The sequence below is a fragment of the Peromyscus californicus genome, unplaced genomic scaffold (assembly GCF_007827085.1).
Source record: "Peromyscus californicus insignis strain IS unplaced genomic scaffold, ASM782708v3 Scaffold_13__1_contigs__length_99412109, whole genome shotgun sequence".
Taxonomy (NCBI): domain Eukaryota; kingdom Metazoa; phylum Chordata; class Mammalia; order Rodentia; family Cricetidae; genus Peromyscus; species Peromyscus californicus.
In genome coordinates, this window is record NW_026294424.1 from 4,437,941 (window position 1) to 4,455,157 (window position 17,217).

The 17,217-nt window shown below is 42.4% G+C and overlaps 1 protein-coding gene across 4 annotated transcripts in view; it reads right to left on the bottom strand.

Moving 5' to 3' along the window:
• Positions 1-17,217, bottom strand: part of Fam193a (family with sequence similarity 193 member A) — a 135,084-nt gene that overhangs the window by 83,594 nt on the left and 34,273 nt on the right. For 2 of the 4 annotated variants that reach the window (XM_052736184.1, XM_052736183.1), the window contains exon 2: positions 3,571-3,813. The exons of the other annotated variants lie outside the window; for them this stretch is intronic. In XM_052736184.1, the coding sequence (XP_052592144.1) occupies positions 3,571-3,795 (225 nt within the window). In that variant the 5' untranslated portion in view covers positions 3,796-3,813. The remainder of the gene's footprint in view (positions 1-3,570; positions 3,814-17,217) is intronic. 4 annotated transcript variants of the gene reach the window in all.

Consider the following 17,217-nt stretch of genomic DNA (forward strand, 5'->3'; position numbering starts at 1 on the left):
TAAAGCAGGAAGACCTACCCTAGACATCCTGCCCTTAACTCTCAATGGCAAGTTCATCTATCCTGTTGCAGAGGCATTCCTTTGCCAGTATTAGAACCAATTTCTTCAGAATTCTAGCACTAACTGAAGATCAGCAGCTCTTCAGTAATCCTCTAGGACTACCAAACTGAAACTGCCAAGACATCCAGCCTTGTGGATGGAGCAACTACTGGATTCTCAGCCTCTCCAGTCTGAGACAAGGTACTGTTTGACTACCCAGAATAAGTGAATATATGTATTCAGCTTCCCAAGGTCACTGCTGAGTAATAGCATCAGCCAAGTGCTCTCTATTCACTGCCTGGCATTTGACCAAACAGAATGGGAGAAGCATAAGCAAGAATAATGCTTAAGGAAGAAATGGAAATGCCAGTTCTACACAAATTCTCCCCCAAAACAAACAGGGACACAATTCATTTTACGAGGTCTAAAGGACAAGTCAAGAAGGCTCCAAGAAGACATCCTTCCTGATGACAGTATGCCAAACTAGTGCAGCAAAGTGGAGAAAGGATGTCCAGGTAGATTTGGAAAAAACACGGCAGTTTTTCCAAAGCTATCCAAATGTGGAAACAACCCAAAGGCCTATGAATGGAGGCATGCACATGCACTAACACACACACACACACACAGTACAGTCTTGTGCAGTTTCTCAATAACAGGAAGAAATGACTGATCCTACAGCAATAAGGATGCTTTCAAAAGCACTGTGCCCAATGACACAAGTTTATAGACACTATGGAAAATGCAGAACTGTGGAGAAACTGATAACAGAACTGATAACCTGAGTTGAATTCCTGGGACCTAAATGGTAGAAGATAATCAACTCCAAGTTATCCTCTGACCTCCATACACTAGTCTGTGGCTCCCCTATACATACACACATGAACACAATTTTAAATGGAGAAAAATAGATATAATGGGGGGAAAGAGAATATGAAAAGAGGTACCTGCATGGGTGGATAATGCTTCTCTCAGAAGTCAGCGGTTATTAAACAAAAATCTCTGTAGCAGTTGTGGGATATGACCCCCAGAGTCTCCCCAAACTGTACAGGCTATTGTCACTGCTTTTGATCATTCACCAAATTAGATGTAAGACTCTTATTGCTGAAGGTACTGCATATCATGATTGCAGGACATACAGAAATCAAGCTGGAACTAAGCTAGCAGCTTCCTCCCTGCTAGCTAGCTGTCACAGAGATGGAAGGTCCTGTGCTATATAAACCACTGGGGCAGAAATGTCATCAGTGATACTGCCCAGATGTAAACCCTATGAGCTATAATTAATTACTTGTCAGACAAGATACATCCACTGTAACCATAATGGCATTGATATTTTGGGACTAATCAACTGCTTCCTGACTGGGTATGAGGCCTACTCTACAGGAGGGAATCCATGCTTGCTACTCTAAACCTGGTCAACAGCCTATGACTGTAGAAGTCATATACCCTAGTTGGGAACCTATACATTATCAAACTACTTTCTAAATACTCATGTGTATATCCACTTATCAATATTGCTCCCAGCCTTGGTAAGAGAAACTTCTTTTGCAGTAGGCAACAGTCAATGTGTACATTCATACTGGTTAAAATGCTGAGACTAAGTGACCATTGAATGTTTTAACACTAAAAATGACATCTGTATCACCTCCTTCAAGATTCAGCAAACATCACAGAAGAGGGAGTGGGAAGAATGTTAAGAGCCACAACATGGGCAAGAGTGCTGTGAAACAGTTTTCTGGATAGGACTTATGAGCTCACAGCAGCTGTGCTTACCTACCCAAGATGGGGTCCATCAACATTCCATCATGGACTGGGAAAGGGCTCATGAAGCCCCACCACTCCATGAGGAGCTATGGACAATCAGAGGTTGCTGGAGGAGTGGGTGTCATTTTCTTCACTGGCATAACCACTGTTAAGTTGCCCATGCTCCAGTAAATAAGCCCCACTTCCAATACTCATGCCAATAACCCTAATATAACTCCCTGGTTCATAGAAAAAAACAAACATGAAAGGAGGAGGGGACTTGTGAAGGTTTTTGGAGGGAGGGGGAAAAGGGAAGATAAGTGGAGAAAGGGGAAATGGTCAAAATTTAATATATACTTGTATGAAACTGAAAGAAAAAAATCTGAGAAGAAAATTTCAGACTGATTATGCTCTGAATCTCTGGTGAGGAGATTTCAGGGGCTTTTCTCCACTCCTTTGCTTATCCATTTGATTACTCATTAATGTAAATATCAGGAGAAAATATGTCAGGTCAAGCATTACTCTTGGTTAAAACATACATAAAAATAAATAGCTGTGTTCATGGAGCTTATACTACAGTGAAGAAGACAAATTGCATAATAGTCAAATATTTAGACTGTTAGAAATAAAGATAAGGGGGCTGGAAAGATGGCTCAGAGGTTAAGAGCACTGACTGCTCTTTCAGAGGTCCTGAGTTCAATTCCCAGCAACTACATGGTAGCTCACAACTATCTATACCAAGATCTGGTGCCCTCTTCTGGCCTGTAGACAAACATTAAGGCAGAATTGTATACATAATAAATAAATAAATCTTTAAAAAAAAAGAAAGAAAGAAAAGACAAAAGAAATAGAGCTAAGGAAGAGAGACAAAGCAGGAATTGGGGCTTGTGGGAAGGGGCTGAGAGGAACATTACTTCTAGTTTGATCTGCACTGACTCCAGAATTAGTTACTAAAACTCGACCATCAAGACTAACACTGAAGCTGGGGAAGGGGGAGTTGTCTTCAAGAAGCCCCTGGCTGGGCAGCCAGATGAATGGTCAATTAGGAAGAGGAGAGCCATCCACACTATAGCCAAATGCTTCTCAAACGGACACTGAAACTACTCTGAAAATAGAAGGCAGGAACTGCTGCCTGTTACTTGCCACAAGAAGCAAGGGATCAGAAGACAAGTCACTCAGAAGACAGCTTCTTGCATTCAGTAATCAAAAGGAAAGAAGAAAAATAATAAAAGGGAAGAGAAGAGCCTTGAATATGGGAATGGTTGAAAAAGCCATCTCCTAAAACACAAAGAGTCATAAAAGCCTAATGGGAAGAGCAGCCACTAAGCCTTAACCAATACCAAGATCAGATCAAGCCTAAGAGCCTCAAAGTCTCTAGTAAGAGAAGGCCTGGAATCAAGGAGGGAGGAGGCCAGGCTTCAGAAGTGCATCACAGAAATAATTTTCAGACATTTGCCAGTACATGGAATTGTCTACAATTGAACACATGAAAGACCTACTAGCTTCTCAGGAAACTTTATTGCCAAAGAAACCCTGAGGCCAGATGCAAAAGCCAAAAGCACCAAACAGGTGACTAGCTTACTGACTGCAGATAAGGAAGCACATGCTCTCCACCTACTGCTGGTATGGCTAGCAAGGCCAGAAGACACATTCCAGAGAGTGAGCATAGGCCAAAAGATAGTGTAGGAGGAAGCATTCTGATGACAAAAGAAAGTCCTTTCCTTTCTTTGCCAGTTAGCCCACCACCCATAAGAGAGGAGCAAGAAGCCCACTGATGCTGCAGCCACTCACCGGCTGGTCAAGACCGCTGTGCCTCTCCTCCTTCTCCACAGTCCTCCGGCAGTCTGGGCATACCCACAGCGGCAGGTGCAGCACGCTGTTGCCCTTGGGAGCCATGGAAAGGGCCAATTTGCTCGCAGTCTTAACTCCACTCTCTAAGAATGAAGAGTCTTTCCGTTCACTTCTGCATAGAAGACAATAATCCCCAGCGGGGTAGGGTGGTGTCCTATGATTCATGCCAAAACTAAAAGGAGTCTGGAATAGAAAAAAAATCTATGTTCAAAACCTGCGCCAGGAAGCCAAGATTGTTTAATTTATATATGTATGTATGTATGTATGTATGTATGTATGTATGTGTGTATATACATACACATACATACACACACACATATATATGTATATCTATTACACATACGTATATTTATATAGAAAAACAAAATAGGAAACACATGAAGCTGAACCTCGTATTCTAGAAACTGGTGATATTTCAAATAAAATAGGAACACCATAAAGAAGCACTTTACCCTTCACTTAGACTCAGTCTGCATTAATTCTGCCAGGAAAACCCATCAGCACAGATCTTCAGACCTCAACCGGGCATGAAACCACCACACCAGAGGAATCTGCACACAAGGGCTTGCACTGATGCGGCAGCTCTGAATTGAAAGCATCTCTGAAGAGGGCCATCCCTGGTCTAGACTCCAGAGACCAAAGAATCTCATGGCAGGGGCATCCCCAAGACCCAAACTCCCAGGCTATGTGATCATAATGCTGAATTTATAGCCTAATTTAAGCAGCTGCCTTTCCAAGACTATGGGGTAAATGTAGGAGTAGAAGCCTGAAGCAAAGGATCCTCTCTGCCTTTGGAATACACAAAGAATCTAAGGTTCATAGGTTTGGAAATAGACTTAAAGTACCAAGACTATCAAGCAGAGAACAAGATTTTAAATCAAAGCAGAAAACTGAGGTGGATCCTCCTTTACTGTCCACCCACTGGGGAATACCTGTAGGCACAGGGCAGCTCCAGAAGGCAGAAAGCGCCTTTCAGGAGCTGGCCTAGCACAGAGACTCAGCACAGTGCAAAAGCATACAGCAGATCCCTCTTAAGCCTCTCTTGTCACTGCCATCAGATGGGAAGGAAGAACATCTCATTCTCTAGTGCTCAGCTGGCCTTGCCAAGCCAGCTCCTCAGCTCTTCTCTTATTCCCATGGCTCTCTCTGGACTATCATCAATATTCAACCTGATTGTGAGTGTACACTAACACACACAACTGACCCACAACAACCTAGAGCTCCCAAGTGGGCCCTAGACTACACAGAAGGCACTGGGGCAGAAATTTGGGGCTGAAAAAAGGAATTAATGAGTGAAGGAAAGTCGTTCAATCTTACATGCTGATAAATCAGTGGTTGAAACAGTATGTACCCATTGTACCCATGCTGTGGATGATTGATTGATAAATAAAACGCTGAATGGCCAGTAGCCAGGCAAGAAGTATAGGCGGGACAAAAGTCTGGGTAGTGGAAGGCTGATGGGAGGAGACGCCAGCTTGCCGTCCAGGGAGCAGCATGTAAAGGCAGCAGGTAAAGCCACGGAACACATGGCGACATATAGATTAGCAGAAATAGGCTGAGTTTAAGTGTAAGAGCTAGACAGTGGTAGGCCTGAGCTAATGGCCGAGCAGTTTAATTAATATGAGCTTCTGAGCGATTATTTTATAAGTGGTTGTGGTTTCTGTGGGCTGGGCAGGACTGGAGAAAACTCCAGCTACATACCCACAAGGCTTGGAGGGCTTTACTAGGCTGAGCTTGTGAGACAGGGTAAGGAAAATCTCCAGTAAGTGCCTGCAAACCTCCCCAAAAAACAGAGCACAAGAGTAACATCTTTTTCCCATACCAAGAGACCTGGGATGTCTACATTATGAGAATTTCAAAACTCACCTCACTTAAGCCTATCTTTTTCCTGTCACAGACAGAATAACCACAACCACCATTGGTCACCGACTATCCACGCACATGCTGGGCTCAAGTGAACAACAGGTCAGGCCAGAAATGCACTGTGAAATGCACAGCCAGCACTGACAAGACACCAACTCATTCACCACCAAATATATGGATCCAAAAGTGTTTTAAGATTTCAACTTTAAGACTGGATAGATGGCTCAGAAGTTAAGAGCACTGGCTGTTCTTCCAGAGGTCATGAGTTCAATTCCCAGCAATCACATAGTGGCTCACAACCATCTATAATGAGATCTGGTGCCCTCTTCTGGTATGCAGGCATACATGCAGGCAGAATACTGTATACATAATAGATAAATCTTAAAAAAAAAAAAAAGATTTCAGCTTTATTCAGATTCTAGGATATTTGCATATGTATTAAAATAATCTTGGGGTGGGCCCAAAATTTATGACTATCAAGATTTTCAGATATACCTTACACAGACAGAAGCCAATGTCATTCCATTCATATTTTTTTTGTTTTGTTTTGTTTTTTGTTGTTTTTTTTTTTCGAGACAGGGTTTCCCTGTGTAGCTTTGCGCCTTTCCTGGAACTTGCTTGGTAGCCCAGGCTGGCCTCTAACTCACAGAGATCCTCCTGGCTCTGCCTCCCGAGTGCTGGGATTAAAGGCGTGCGCCCGGTCTCCATTCATATTTTTAAGCGCATCTGTGTTATGACTACAACCATTAGGTGAAGTCAGGTAAGGGAATTTTATCAGTGCCATACTGATACTTAAAATAGTTTTAACTTGGTAGTATTTCAGATATCAGGGAGGCTCAACCAGTACTCACTAGGAGTCCACCACGTGCCTGGGCACCAGGGCACTGCAGTGGGTAAGCAAAGATCTCTGTCTGAAGGAGCTAATGTCCTCACCAAAGCAAAAACAAAGACTGGAGCTTGGAATGCTAGCTACAATCCTAACACTCTGAGGCTGAGGCTGAGGCAGAAGTGTTTTAGGCCAATCTGGGGTAGAACCTTTCTTAAAAACAAACAAGCAAACAAATGAAGAAAATGTAAGTAAAAAATGTATTTTAGGAGCAAGTGATATGAGTGCCAGTGCTGGGAGAGTGCTCTTTCATTTCAGATGCAATGAAGATCTCCATCAAGAAATACTTGCAGAGATGTCACCTGTGCTTAAATGTAGAACAAGACAAAGATAGCAGAGGCTGAAGAAAGAAGAGCCAGACAGAGCACCAGCCCCAGGCTACAGAAAAGAGAGATTATAAGACTGCTACTGAGACAGAAGTGAGGCCTGAGTCAAAGATGGGTGAGGAACAGTTCTGAAAAAGACACATTTACACACATCTGAAATCTCTACTCTGGACCATCTTTTAGGAGACAAGAATGAAATGCAAAGAACAAAGGTCCTATTCTTCTAAAGGACACTGAACAAGCAAATTCAGAGCCACGGTGGTGGTTTCTTAGCCTTTGTTTTGTTTTTGAGATGGTATCTTTCTGTATTACTCAAACTGGCCTCAAAATCCTGGGCTCTGACAATCCCCCTACCACAGTCTCCCAAGTAGGTGAGACTACAGGTTTGAGCTACCAAGAGTGGTATGTAGAACAGAGCAAAGCAGAAACCCAAAGGAAAAGACTTGCAGACCTGAGAGAGCAGCAAAGCATGCTGAGGGAGCAGTACACATATCTGAATATGCCTATGGCTATCATAAACACAGCCAAGGAGCTATAGTATCTGCAGCAAGGGGGCATTGTCAGAAAGGACATGTCAGCCAGGCTTCTGGTTCTCATACAAGAGGAGACATGACCCAATATCCATCTTAAAAAGAAATTTTATTGTATGAAAAAATGAATTCTATGGGACAGTGATATAAGCAGTGCTGCTACAGGCAGTTCTGAGTGAAGAAGAGATAACTTATACTTATGGGAATACAGACTATACATACAATACAGAAGAGCAAGGTGGGACCCACAGGGCCTAAAGGGTCAATGACTAAATACCACAGGGGAATGAATCCCAAAGGATAGGACAGGTTAGACCAGTGGCAAGAGCCAAAGGTCAGCTTAAATGTTATGAGCTGCGACGTCTAATGTAGAGTTACTATTTGGTGTTCATGAATAAGATACTAAGGAAGACGGGGTGCAGTTGCATATATAACTGGGCATCACAAGTACAAATGATTTGAAAGTTATAGAACTAGGGACTAAGGAGATGGGTCAGTGTTTAAGCACTTGCTATGCAAGCACAAAGACCAGAGTTTGGATCCCCAGAAACTCATGTTGGGTGAATGTAGTAGTCCACCTGTAATTCCAGCATAGGAAGGAAGAAATGGGGGATCTGGGTTTAATCGAAAGACCCTGTGTCAATGAATAAGGCAGAGCAATTACTGAGAATGATTCCTAACATCAACTATGGCTTCCATATGCCCGTACATATGGTATATATACCCACATGTAAGTGTCCACAAACATGTAAATGCACATATCTCTCCTTGTGCTTATGTATTTCCTTGTATCTTCTATGGTCCAGTATTTATTCAAATCTTTGACCTGGAATGAAGTTTATGAGTCTGATTGTTTCTAAAGGAATTAGCTTTGATTCCATGGGTTTCTGTGGCGAGTTTCTTGTTTTTATTTTGGTTACTTCTATGTTTTCACTTTCTGGTAACTTCAGATATTAACGACTACACATATGTTCTACTTTGTTAAGGTGGAAAATGAGGTCATTAGGCCCTTCCCCTTGTATAATGCCTTTAATCCCAGCACTTGGGAGGAAGAGCCAGGTGGATCTCTGTAAGTTTGAAGCCAGCTTGATCTACAGAGCGAGTTCCAGGACAGGCTGCAAAGCTACACAGAGAAACCCTATCTCAAAAAACCAGTCAGTATCTTCCCAGATGAGAGTGGCAGGCAAACTATGAAGCTTTGGAAAGGGATAGATCAACATATGCACCCTGGGTTAGAATAGCTACTCCATACATCCATCCACACTAATCCTCAGATCTCTTCTTTCACTTCACCTCCAACTGCACAGGGCTGGCTCACAATGCATGTACCCATAACAGCTGCTACTTCAAATCCCTTCTGTGACTCCATTTTCTAAAATAGACAAGTCCTCAGTGAGGCATCATGCAAGACTTATAAGGCTATCGGCCAGGTGGGAGTTCCCCTTATAACACAGTTAACTACCTGGTTAAAATGACAGTTCCACATTCCTATTCCATTCAGGACTATGGTTTTCTGTCTTTGTTTAAAAATAATTTTTTAATATTTATTTACTTGTTGTGTGGGGGCAGGGTGCACCACATGTGCGCCATAGTATGTGTTGAGGCCAGAGGACATCCTCAAAGAGTCAGTTCTCACCTAAGCTTTGCAGTTTAGCCAGCCCCATTAGTGGCTGAGTCCTTTGGTTGGCCCTTGCCTTGCTTTAGTACTTATCACCTCCCACTCTGAAACACCACTTCTTTATCAGACACATGGGATTCTCTTCATCCCATGTCGTTTCTTCTCTCCTCTAAGTTCTGCTCCTCACTCCTAATACATGCTTCCCTTAGCTAATTATATAACTTTATATATAATGACACATTTATACCCATACAAAGTATCCTCTGCATGTCTAGTTTCTCATTGGACACTCAATGTTCTTAGAACCACAAGGAACTCCATACTCACTAAGGGACTAAATGTGCAGTAGTATCAGAATGCAGTCTTGTCTTCCAGCTTGCCCACTCTTTATGCACCACCTCACACAGGGGTCACTGCATCACTACAATACCTGCCTGCACCTTCCTCACTTCTTTCCCAGAACTTAAGCACAAGTAGTTTCTGTGAGCAAGAAGCACTGCTTAGGAAATAATTAAACAAAAACTGAACCCTCCCATACTTAACAAAAAAAAACCCCTGGTAACAGAATCAAGAATCTAGCTACAAAATTAGCTTAAAAACTTGGAAGTTTTATGACAATAATTCCTGCAATTTTACAGAATACACAACAATTTACAGATTTCAAGGTTGTTCTCTGGAAACTCAATAAAATTTAGTTAAGTTACTGATTACAGATTACTGATTCCAAAATGCATTACTTTAGCACCCCTTTACCTTTTAGTGTGTTGTTTTATTTTACTTTTGAAACAGTGTCTCACAGAGCCAAGCTGACTTCAAATACATGATCCTCCTGTTTCTACTTCCTAAATATTGGGATAATAGGCATATGCCACCAACCCTGGTTTTCCTCTCTCCCTCTCTTTTGAGGTACTGGTAATCAAACTCAGGATTTGATAGCTAGGCAAATGTACAACCCTCTTTCTTTTTCTTCTTTCCTTTTTTTTTTTTTGAAGATTTATTTATTTATTATGTATACAGTATTCTGCCTGCATGTGTCCCTGCAGGCCAGAAGAGGGCACCAGATCTCATTGCAAGTGGTTGTGAGCCACAATGTGGTTGCTGGGAATTGAACTCAGGACCTCTGGAAGTGCAGTTGGTGCTCTTAATCACTGAGCCATCTCTCCAGCCTCTTCTTTTCTTCTTACCTTCTCCCCTCCCTCTCTTTCCCGTTCCCTTTGTTTGAGACAGAGTTTCTCTATGTATCCCTGGCTGCCCTGGAACTAGCTATGTAGACCAGGCTGGTCTTAAATTCACAGATCTCTACCTACCTCTACCTGTCCAATGCCAGGGCTACCTAGAGAAATCCTGCCTCAAAAAACAAAACAAAACAAAACAAAAGAATCTGAGCAGGGGCCACACAACATCTTATTCATTTATTTGTTTGTTTGTTTTTCTTGGTTTTTAGAGACAGGGTTTCTCTGTGTAGTTTTGGTGCCTGTCCTGGATCTCACTCTGTGGACCAGGCTAGCCTCGAACTCACAGAGATCCTCCTGGCTCTGCCTCCCGAGTGCTGGAATCAAAGGCGTGCGCCTCCACCACCTGGCCACACAACATTTTAAAAGGGTGTTAGTTGACACTTAGTAAAGAACAGGATCAGTAGATACAGGAGTAAACACAGGAGCAGCCACTACCTGTAGACCTGAGGCAGAATGTTCAAGAATAAATTTGGTGCTAATTATTCACATTAGTATTCTGTGTATGTGATAAATGTGTACCTAAGCATGCAAGTGTACATGAGGATGCACTTCCCCCTTGTGTGCACACGCAGAGGCCAGAAGTTGGATGTTTTCCTCTATCAGTACCTATTCTATTTTTGTGAAACAGGTTTTGGTTGTTTATTTACTTGTTTATTTTTATTATGTTCTCTGTGTGTGAGATGGCACAAGTGTGGAGGTCAGAGGACAACTTACAAGACTTGGTTTGATCTTTCTACCATGTGGCTCCTTACAATTAAGGTTGTAAGACTTGGCAGCAAGTACCTGTGGCCACTGAGCCATCCTGCTAGCCCTGAGACAGACCCTATCACTGAGCCTAGAGCTCATCACTTCAGCTAGACTATCTGGCCAGGAAGCCCCCAAGATCTATCAGCCTATTTCTATTCTCCTAGCACTGGGGTTACAGTACATACTGCTGCACCTGTTTTGGTTTGTTATTTTATGTAAGTGCTTGAGATCTGAACCCAGGTCCTCATGCCTACACAGCAAGCACTTTATCCACTGAACCATCTTCTTCTTAGTCACTCAGGAACAAATCTATAAAAGTTCCTGCCAGGCAATGGTGGCGTACACCTTTAATCCCAACATTCAAGAGGCAGACACAGGTGGATCTCTGTGGTCTCAAGGCCAGCCTGGTCTAGAGAGTGAATTCCAGGACCACCAAAGTGGTTACACAGAGAAACTGTGTTTGGGGGTGGGGGGAGGGAGATTCCAGCCCTACTAAGATTCAGACATCACTAGAGACAGACAGCTATAGCCCCAGAATGGGAATCTGCTCAAATACCACAAGAGAGCTAGCAGAAAACTATCTTTTGGGATACAGATGATGAAACTTGTCCAGCTACCCTTGAACCTGCCTCATTTTCCCTGTCCTGGGAATACAAGCCTATGTCACCAGACCTGGCAAAATTTATCAGAAAAAAATTTACATGCTTTTAACACCAGGTGGAAGGATCACTTGAGCCCATGAGTTTGAGGCCAGAATGCTGGTTAAAATCCAGTGCCTATAGAAAGTGCTGCTGGCCCGGGCGGTGTTGGCGCACGCCTTTAGTCCCAGCACTTGGGAGGCAGAGGCAGGCGGATCTCTGGGAGTTCAAGGCCAGCGTGGTCTCCAAAGCGAGTTCCAGGAAAGGCGCAAAACACAGAGAAACCCTGTCTCGAAAAACCAAAAAAAAAAAAAAGAAAGAAAGTGCTGCTGGACTCTACTGGGAAGCCATATAACACATCGAAAGAATTGCCATAAAGTTGCCATAGTGATTCTAATGAAATCCAGAGAAGGCACAAAGGAACAGGGATCAGACTCCTTCCACTTCCAAGTCCTATGAACCCACTACCGACAAAGAGAGACCTATCAGTCGAGTGCATTTCAAATGTCACATGTAGGACAAAGAGTAAGTGTGGAGCCAAGAGGCAATGAACTGCTATTTGGCACACCTTCCTGCTGACATTTTTCCATGCTGGCCGCAGACATAATACCTCTTGGCTTCAGCCACTCTTTCTGCTTATTCAGTGAAAAGAGCCAGGTCTCATAAATACTGACATTCCTGGACTTACATCTCAATAAACTTCCATGGAGTAAGCAGACAATATCCCACTCTAGTTATTGCCCAGTCTACTTCCCTCTTACAGGGTACTCTATAAACTATTCTTTTTGTTTTGGTTTGGTTTTGAGACAGAGTTTCTCTGTGTAGTCCTGGCTGTCCTGGAACTCACTTTATAGAAGAGGCCTGCCTCTGCCTCCCAAGGGCTGGGATTAAAGGTATGTGCTACCACCACCCAGCTCTATAAGCTATTCTTAAAGAGCAAGCCAATATTGGGCATAGTGATGCACACTTTAATCCCAGCACTCAGGAGACAGAGGCAAAGCCAATCTCTGAGTTCTAGGACAGTCTGATCTAAGAAGCAAGTTCCAGGACATCCAGGACTACACAGAGAAACCCTGTATCAAAAAACAAAAACAAAAACAAAAAAAAAACCACCAAAATAAATAAAAGTATGGCTTTGACTTTTGCAGCATGGTAAAAACAAAGCCCCTCGCCGGGCAGTGGCGGTGGTGCACGCCTTTAATCCCAGCACTTGGGAGGCAGAGCCAGGCGGATCTCTGTGAGTTCGAGGCCTGCCTGGGCTACCAAGTGAGTTCCAGGAAAGGTGCAAAGCTACACAGAGAAACCAAAAAAAAAAAAAACCACAAAGCCCCTCTATAATTATGTTACCAGTAAGAAATTAATTAAGACTTGTCAGTAGAGGGAGCTAGAGAGAGATAATAAGAAGGAAAGGCTTCCCTTTCAGAGTCTGCAAGACACAGTGCAGGCTGGCTAATGGAAAACACACTTGTGTTGTCTCCACAGATGAGCTTAGACTGCATTTTCTCTGAGCTAGGTGTGTGAAGGACACAGCTTCTGTAGTATTTGACAATGTGTGCTTTCTCTAGCTCTGGACTTGGTAAGTAGCAGTAGAGCTAGAATTTTTTAACACGAATCTGTATCCCAATCTGTATCCTGCCTTCTCCTAAGCTCCACCCATGCCTACACCTACCAAGGTCCCTTAGCACTGACAGACTAGCTAACCTTCATTCCACACAGTGCCCGGGCCCACATCATATATAAAAGTAAGTCCTTGCCCAAGGAGTTGCTGAACCAGCAGCTGTGTCCTGGCCAGTTCTGGGCACCTGGGCCAGATCTGGTCCTCAGTCAGCACTGGAATGGGGTGCAAGAAAGCTGAGAGTGGTGGGTGGGTGTAAGCAGTCAAAAGAGTAGAAAGGCACATTATATGTTATACATGGAGGTATTGTCAGGGCTTTGTATGTTATGTGTGTGTGTTTTGTTCAGGGTCTTACTGTTGTTGCCTATGTTGCTATATTGAATTTGCTATCTTTCTACCTCTCAATACCTGACAATACCTCGATGTATAACATATAATGTGCCTTTCTACTCTTTTGACTGCTTACACCCACCCACCACTCTCAGCTTTCTTGCACCCCATCCCAGAAGCCAACTGGATCTAGAAAATTGTGGAATGAACTGGCATGGTAGTGTGTGTGTGCATGTATGCGTGCATAATCCTTAGAGAACTGTACAAAATAAAAAAAGAAAGCATCAGAAAAGGAAATTGTAGGGGCTCAGAGATGGCTCAGTAGGTAAGCACACTTGCTGCTCTTCCAGAGGACATGAGTTCAGTTCCCAGCACCCACATTAGGTGGCTTACAAATGTTTCTAACTCAAGCTCTGGGGGATTGATACACCTGGTCTCTATGGACACTCACGCTCATGTGCACATAACCACATGCAGACACACAGCCTACACATAATAAAAATAGTAATTGAAAAAAAAGAAGCTGGTAGTGGTGGTTCACACCTCTGACCCTAGCATTTGGAATGCAGAGGCAGGCAGATGGCAGATCTCTGAGTTTGAGGCCAGCCTGGTCTACAGAGCTGGACAGCCAAGGATGCACAAAGAAGCCCTGTCTTAAATAAATAAATAAATAAATAAATAAATAAAGTTGCTGTGGAATAATCCTTTTGTAGACTGTAAAAATTTGTTACTCGAATTAGTTTAATAAAATGCTGATTGGCCAGTAGCCAGGCAGGAAGTATAGGCAGGGTGACCAAACTAAGGATGATGGGAAGGAGAACAGTAGAGTTAGGAGTCTCCAGCCAGGTGCAGAGGGAACAGAAGATGAATGTATCATGCTAATAAAAGTACTGTCATGTAGCCGGGCGGTGGTGGCGCACGCCTTTAATCCCAGCACTCGGGAGGCAGAGCCAGGCGGATCTCTGTGAGTTCGAGGCCAGCCTGGGCTACCAAGTGAGTTCCAGGAAAGGCGCAAAGCTACACAGAGAAACCCTGTCTCGAAAAACCAAAAAGTACTGTCATGTGGCAGAGAGCAAATAAGTAATATGGGTTAACTTAAAATGTAGAGTTAGTTAGTAAAAAGCCTGACCTATCAGACAAACATTTACAATTAATATAAGCCACTGAATGGTTATTTGAGAATTGGCGGGTGGGACAGAAAATGTATGGCCAAAATTTCCACATAAAACCTGACAAAGCTTAAAAAAGGATTCTAAACACACAAAACTGGAGTCAAATGCAGCTTCTTGGTAATAGTCTTTTTTCCAGTAGGCTCTGTTTGCTGGCGGCAAGCAGAGGCGAGAATCCTTTAAGAGATGACTTCATGACTCAGCATCAGTGGCAAAAATGGGCAGCTCTTTTAAGAGGTACTACTACCAAACACTTATAGGGTGTTTATGAGCAGCCGGTGGCACACTACTCTGTGGCAGCATGGACCTAGAAACTCCCCAGAGTTGGAGTACCTCCGCCATGAAGCTAGACTCTCAGGAAGTCAAAACATGGGGCAGAGCCAGCCGCCAAAGCCCTACTTTGGTCCTAGCCAAGCCACTTAGTAGTTTAAAGACTCATGTGGTCAAAAAAAGGTTGAGGATACACAACAGAGACAGATTCAGACAAAAGAAACCTCTAAATAAGTTAGAGTGTGCTTAAAAATAGACATAGGCTTGGGAGAGAAAAGAAAACGGGAATAGACAGTCATAAAAAAGAAAAATAATTGTAAAATAATAAAATAAAGTCCTTAAAGGGGGAATAAAGTAATATAAAAGAAAAAGCCACAAAAAGGGAATATACACAGAGTCTGGATACCGTATATTATGTTGTCTTTTGAGTTTTTTGACTGCAGAGGAAAGAGCAAGAGCTGCTAAGAGACATTTGATTATAAATGCTGCTAGATTAAACCAACCTATATATTTTGAAAATGTTTTTCAACTTCAAAATTTTCAATTTCAAAATGTTTTTAAACGTCAAAATTTAAGTTTAAAAAATGCTACTTTGGAGAAGAGGTTATGCTTTTGTTTCCATAGGAAATTCATTCTCAGTTAAAGAATATCAGGTTTGATCGAAGAAGAGCCCCTGAAATCCTGACTACAGACAAAAAAAATAAATAAATAAACTTAGAAGAACTGCAAGACATGTGATGCATATTTTACCTGCTCAATCACATAACAAGAAATCATCTTTGACTCAAGTGTATGATGCACAATCTAACATATTAATACAGATTATTATATATGTTATCTTTAAAATTTTATGTATTTTCAGAGGAAGGGGACCAGACACCAATGAAAACAGATGGCCCAGGTGATCCAGCATCTCAAAATTTGTTACAGGCTCCTCAGAATCCTGCATCCAGAATAGCTTCAAGGCTGCTGGCTGCGATGATCCAGCCTCATAGAATACTCCAGTCAGTACTTGACCATAATTCTGGATTTTCTCAGGGTCCCTCAAATATTACCAGTGCCCACCAATCAACAAAAAGTAGTCTAGAGAATTATGCCCACATTCCCAATTTAAGTGGGGTTGGTTAAAAGTTGTTATTGGTAATGGTAGAAAACAAGATAAACAAAGGAGATTAGATTCAGGGATCTTATTCTGAAAAGAAAAAGAGGGGGATATAGAAATGATAGGATAAAAGGGTAAAATATTGAATCTACTTTAATCAAAAAAAACAACTATTAATCGTACATATTTTACATTAGCATGGATTTTGGTTTATTGATACAAATTTAAAGTTACTTTTGTTATAGTGTATGTTTATTTCTATTCTTAAAATATGTTTATGCAGCTCAATTAAATTTATATTATAAAGAAATACAGATTAATAGTCATCTATAATAGCAAACTCATAGTCATGTCAGGTTTTCATGGTCATACAGAGATATATTTCAGATAGGCAATCTTCAAACACTTCAAAGACCTACAGAATATAGTGTTTAAAATGTTTTAAGAACTTAAAACTTTTCTCAACAGTGAGATATGTCTGCTCCTGGCAGCACCAATTACTTCAAAGAGGATGATGGGTATAAAAGAACTCCATATGGAGTTTGTTTTCTTTATGGCAAAAGCTAGCCATATGGGCAAAGAAATCGTCTTTGCCTCAACTGCTGACAGTTACTGTCCAAACTGGACCAGCAGGACACAAGAAAGGCAACTGCTGAACTTTGACAAGATAATGTAGGACAGTACTTCAAAATTCCCTGCTTCATGAGAGAGATACCATGACAGAAGGAGATATCATGGGGATAGAGAGAAACCCGTTGCTAGGGAAGTTGCCAGGAATCCCCAAGGATGACCCCAGCTTGGACTACTAGAAATAGTGGAGAGGGTGCCTGAACTGAATTCCAATGACTGATGGAGGAAGATGCAGAGATCCACAGCCAAACACCAGGAGTCCACTTGGAGGGAGAGAGGAGGGGATTCTATGAGCAAGTGCATCAGGATCATGATGGGGAAACCTGCAGAGATGACCAAACCAAACTAGTGAGAAACTCATGAGAGTTGGATCAATGGCTGTGGAGCCTGCATGGAACTGGACTAGGTCCTCTGCATGGCAAGACAATTGTGTAGCTTGATCTGCTTGGGGTGACCCCTGGTGGTAGATTCAGAATCCATCCCTGGTGCATGAGGGGGCTTGCTGTGGGATAATGTTTTTGTACACTGGTTTAATAAAACACCAATTGGCCAGTAGCCAGACAGGATGTATAAGCAGGATAAGCAGACAAGGAAAATTCTGGGAAGAGGAAGGCTGAGTGAGGAGACA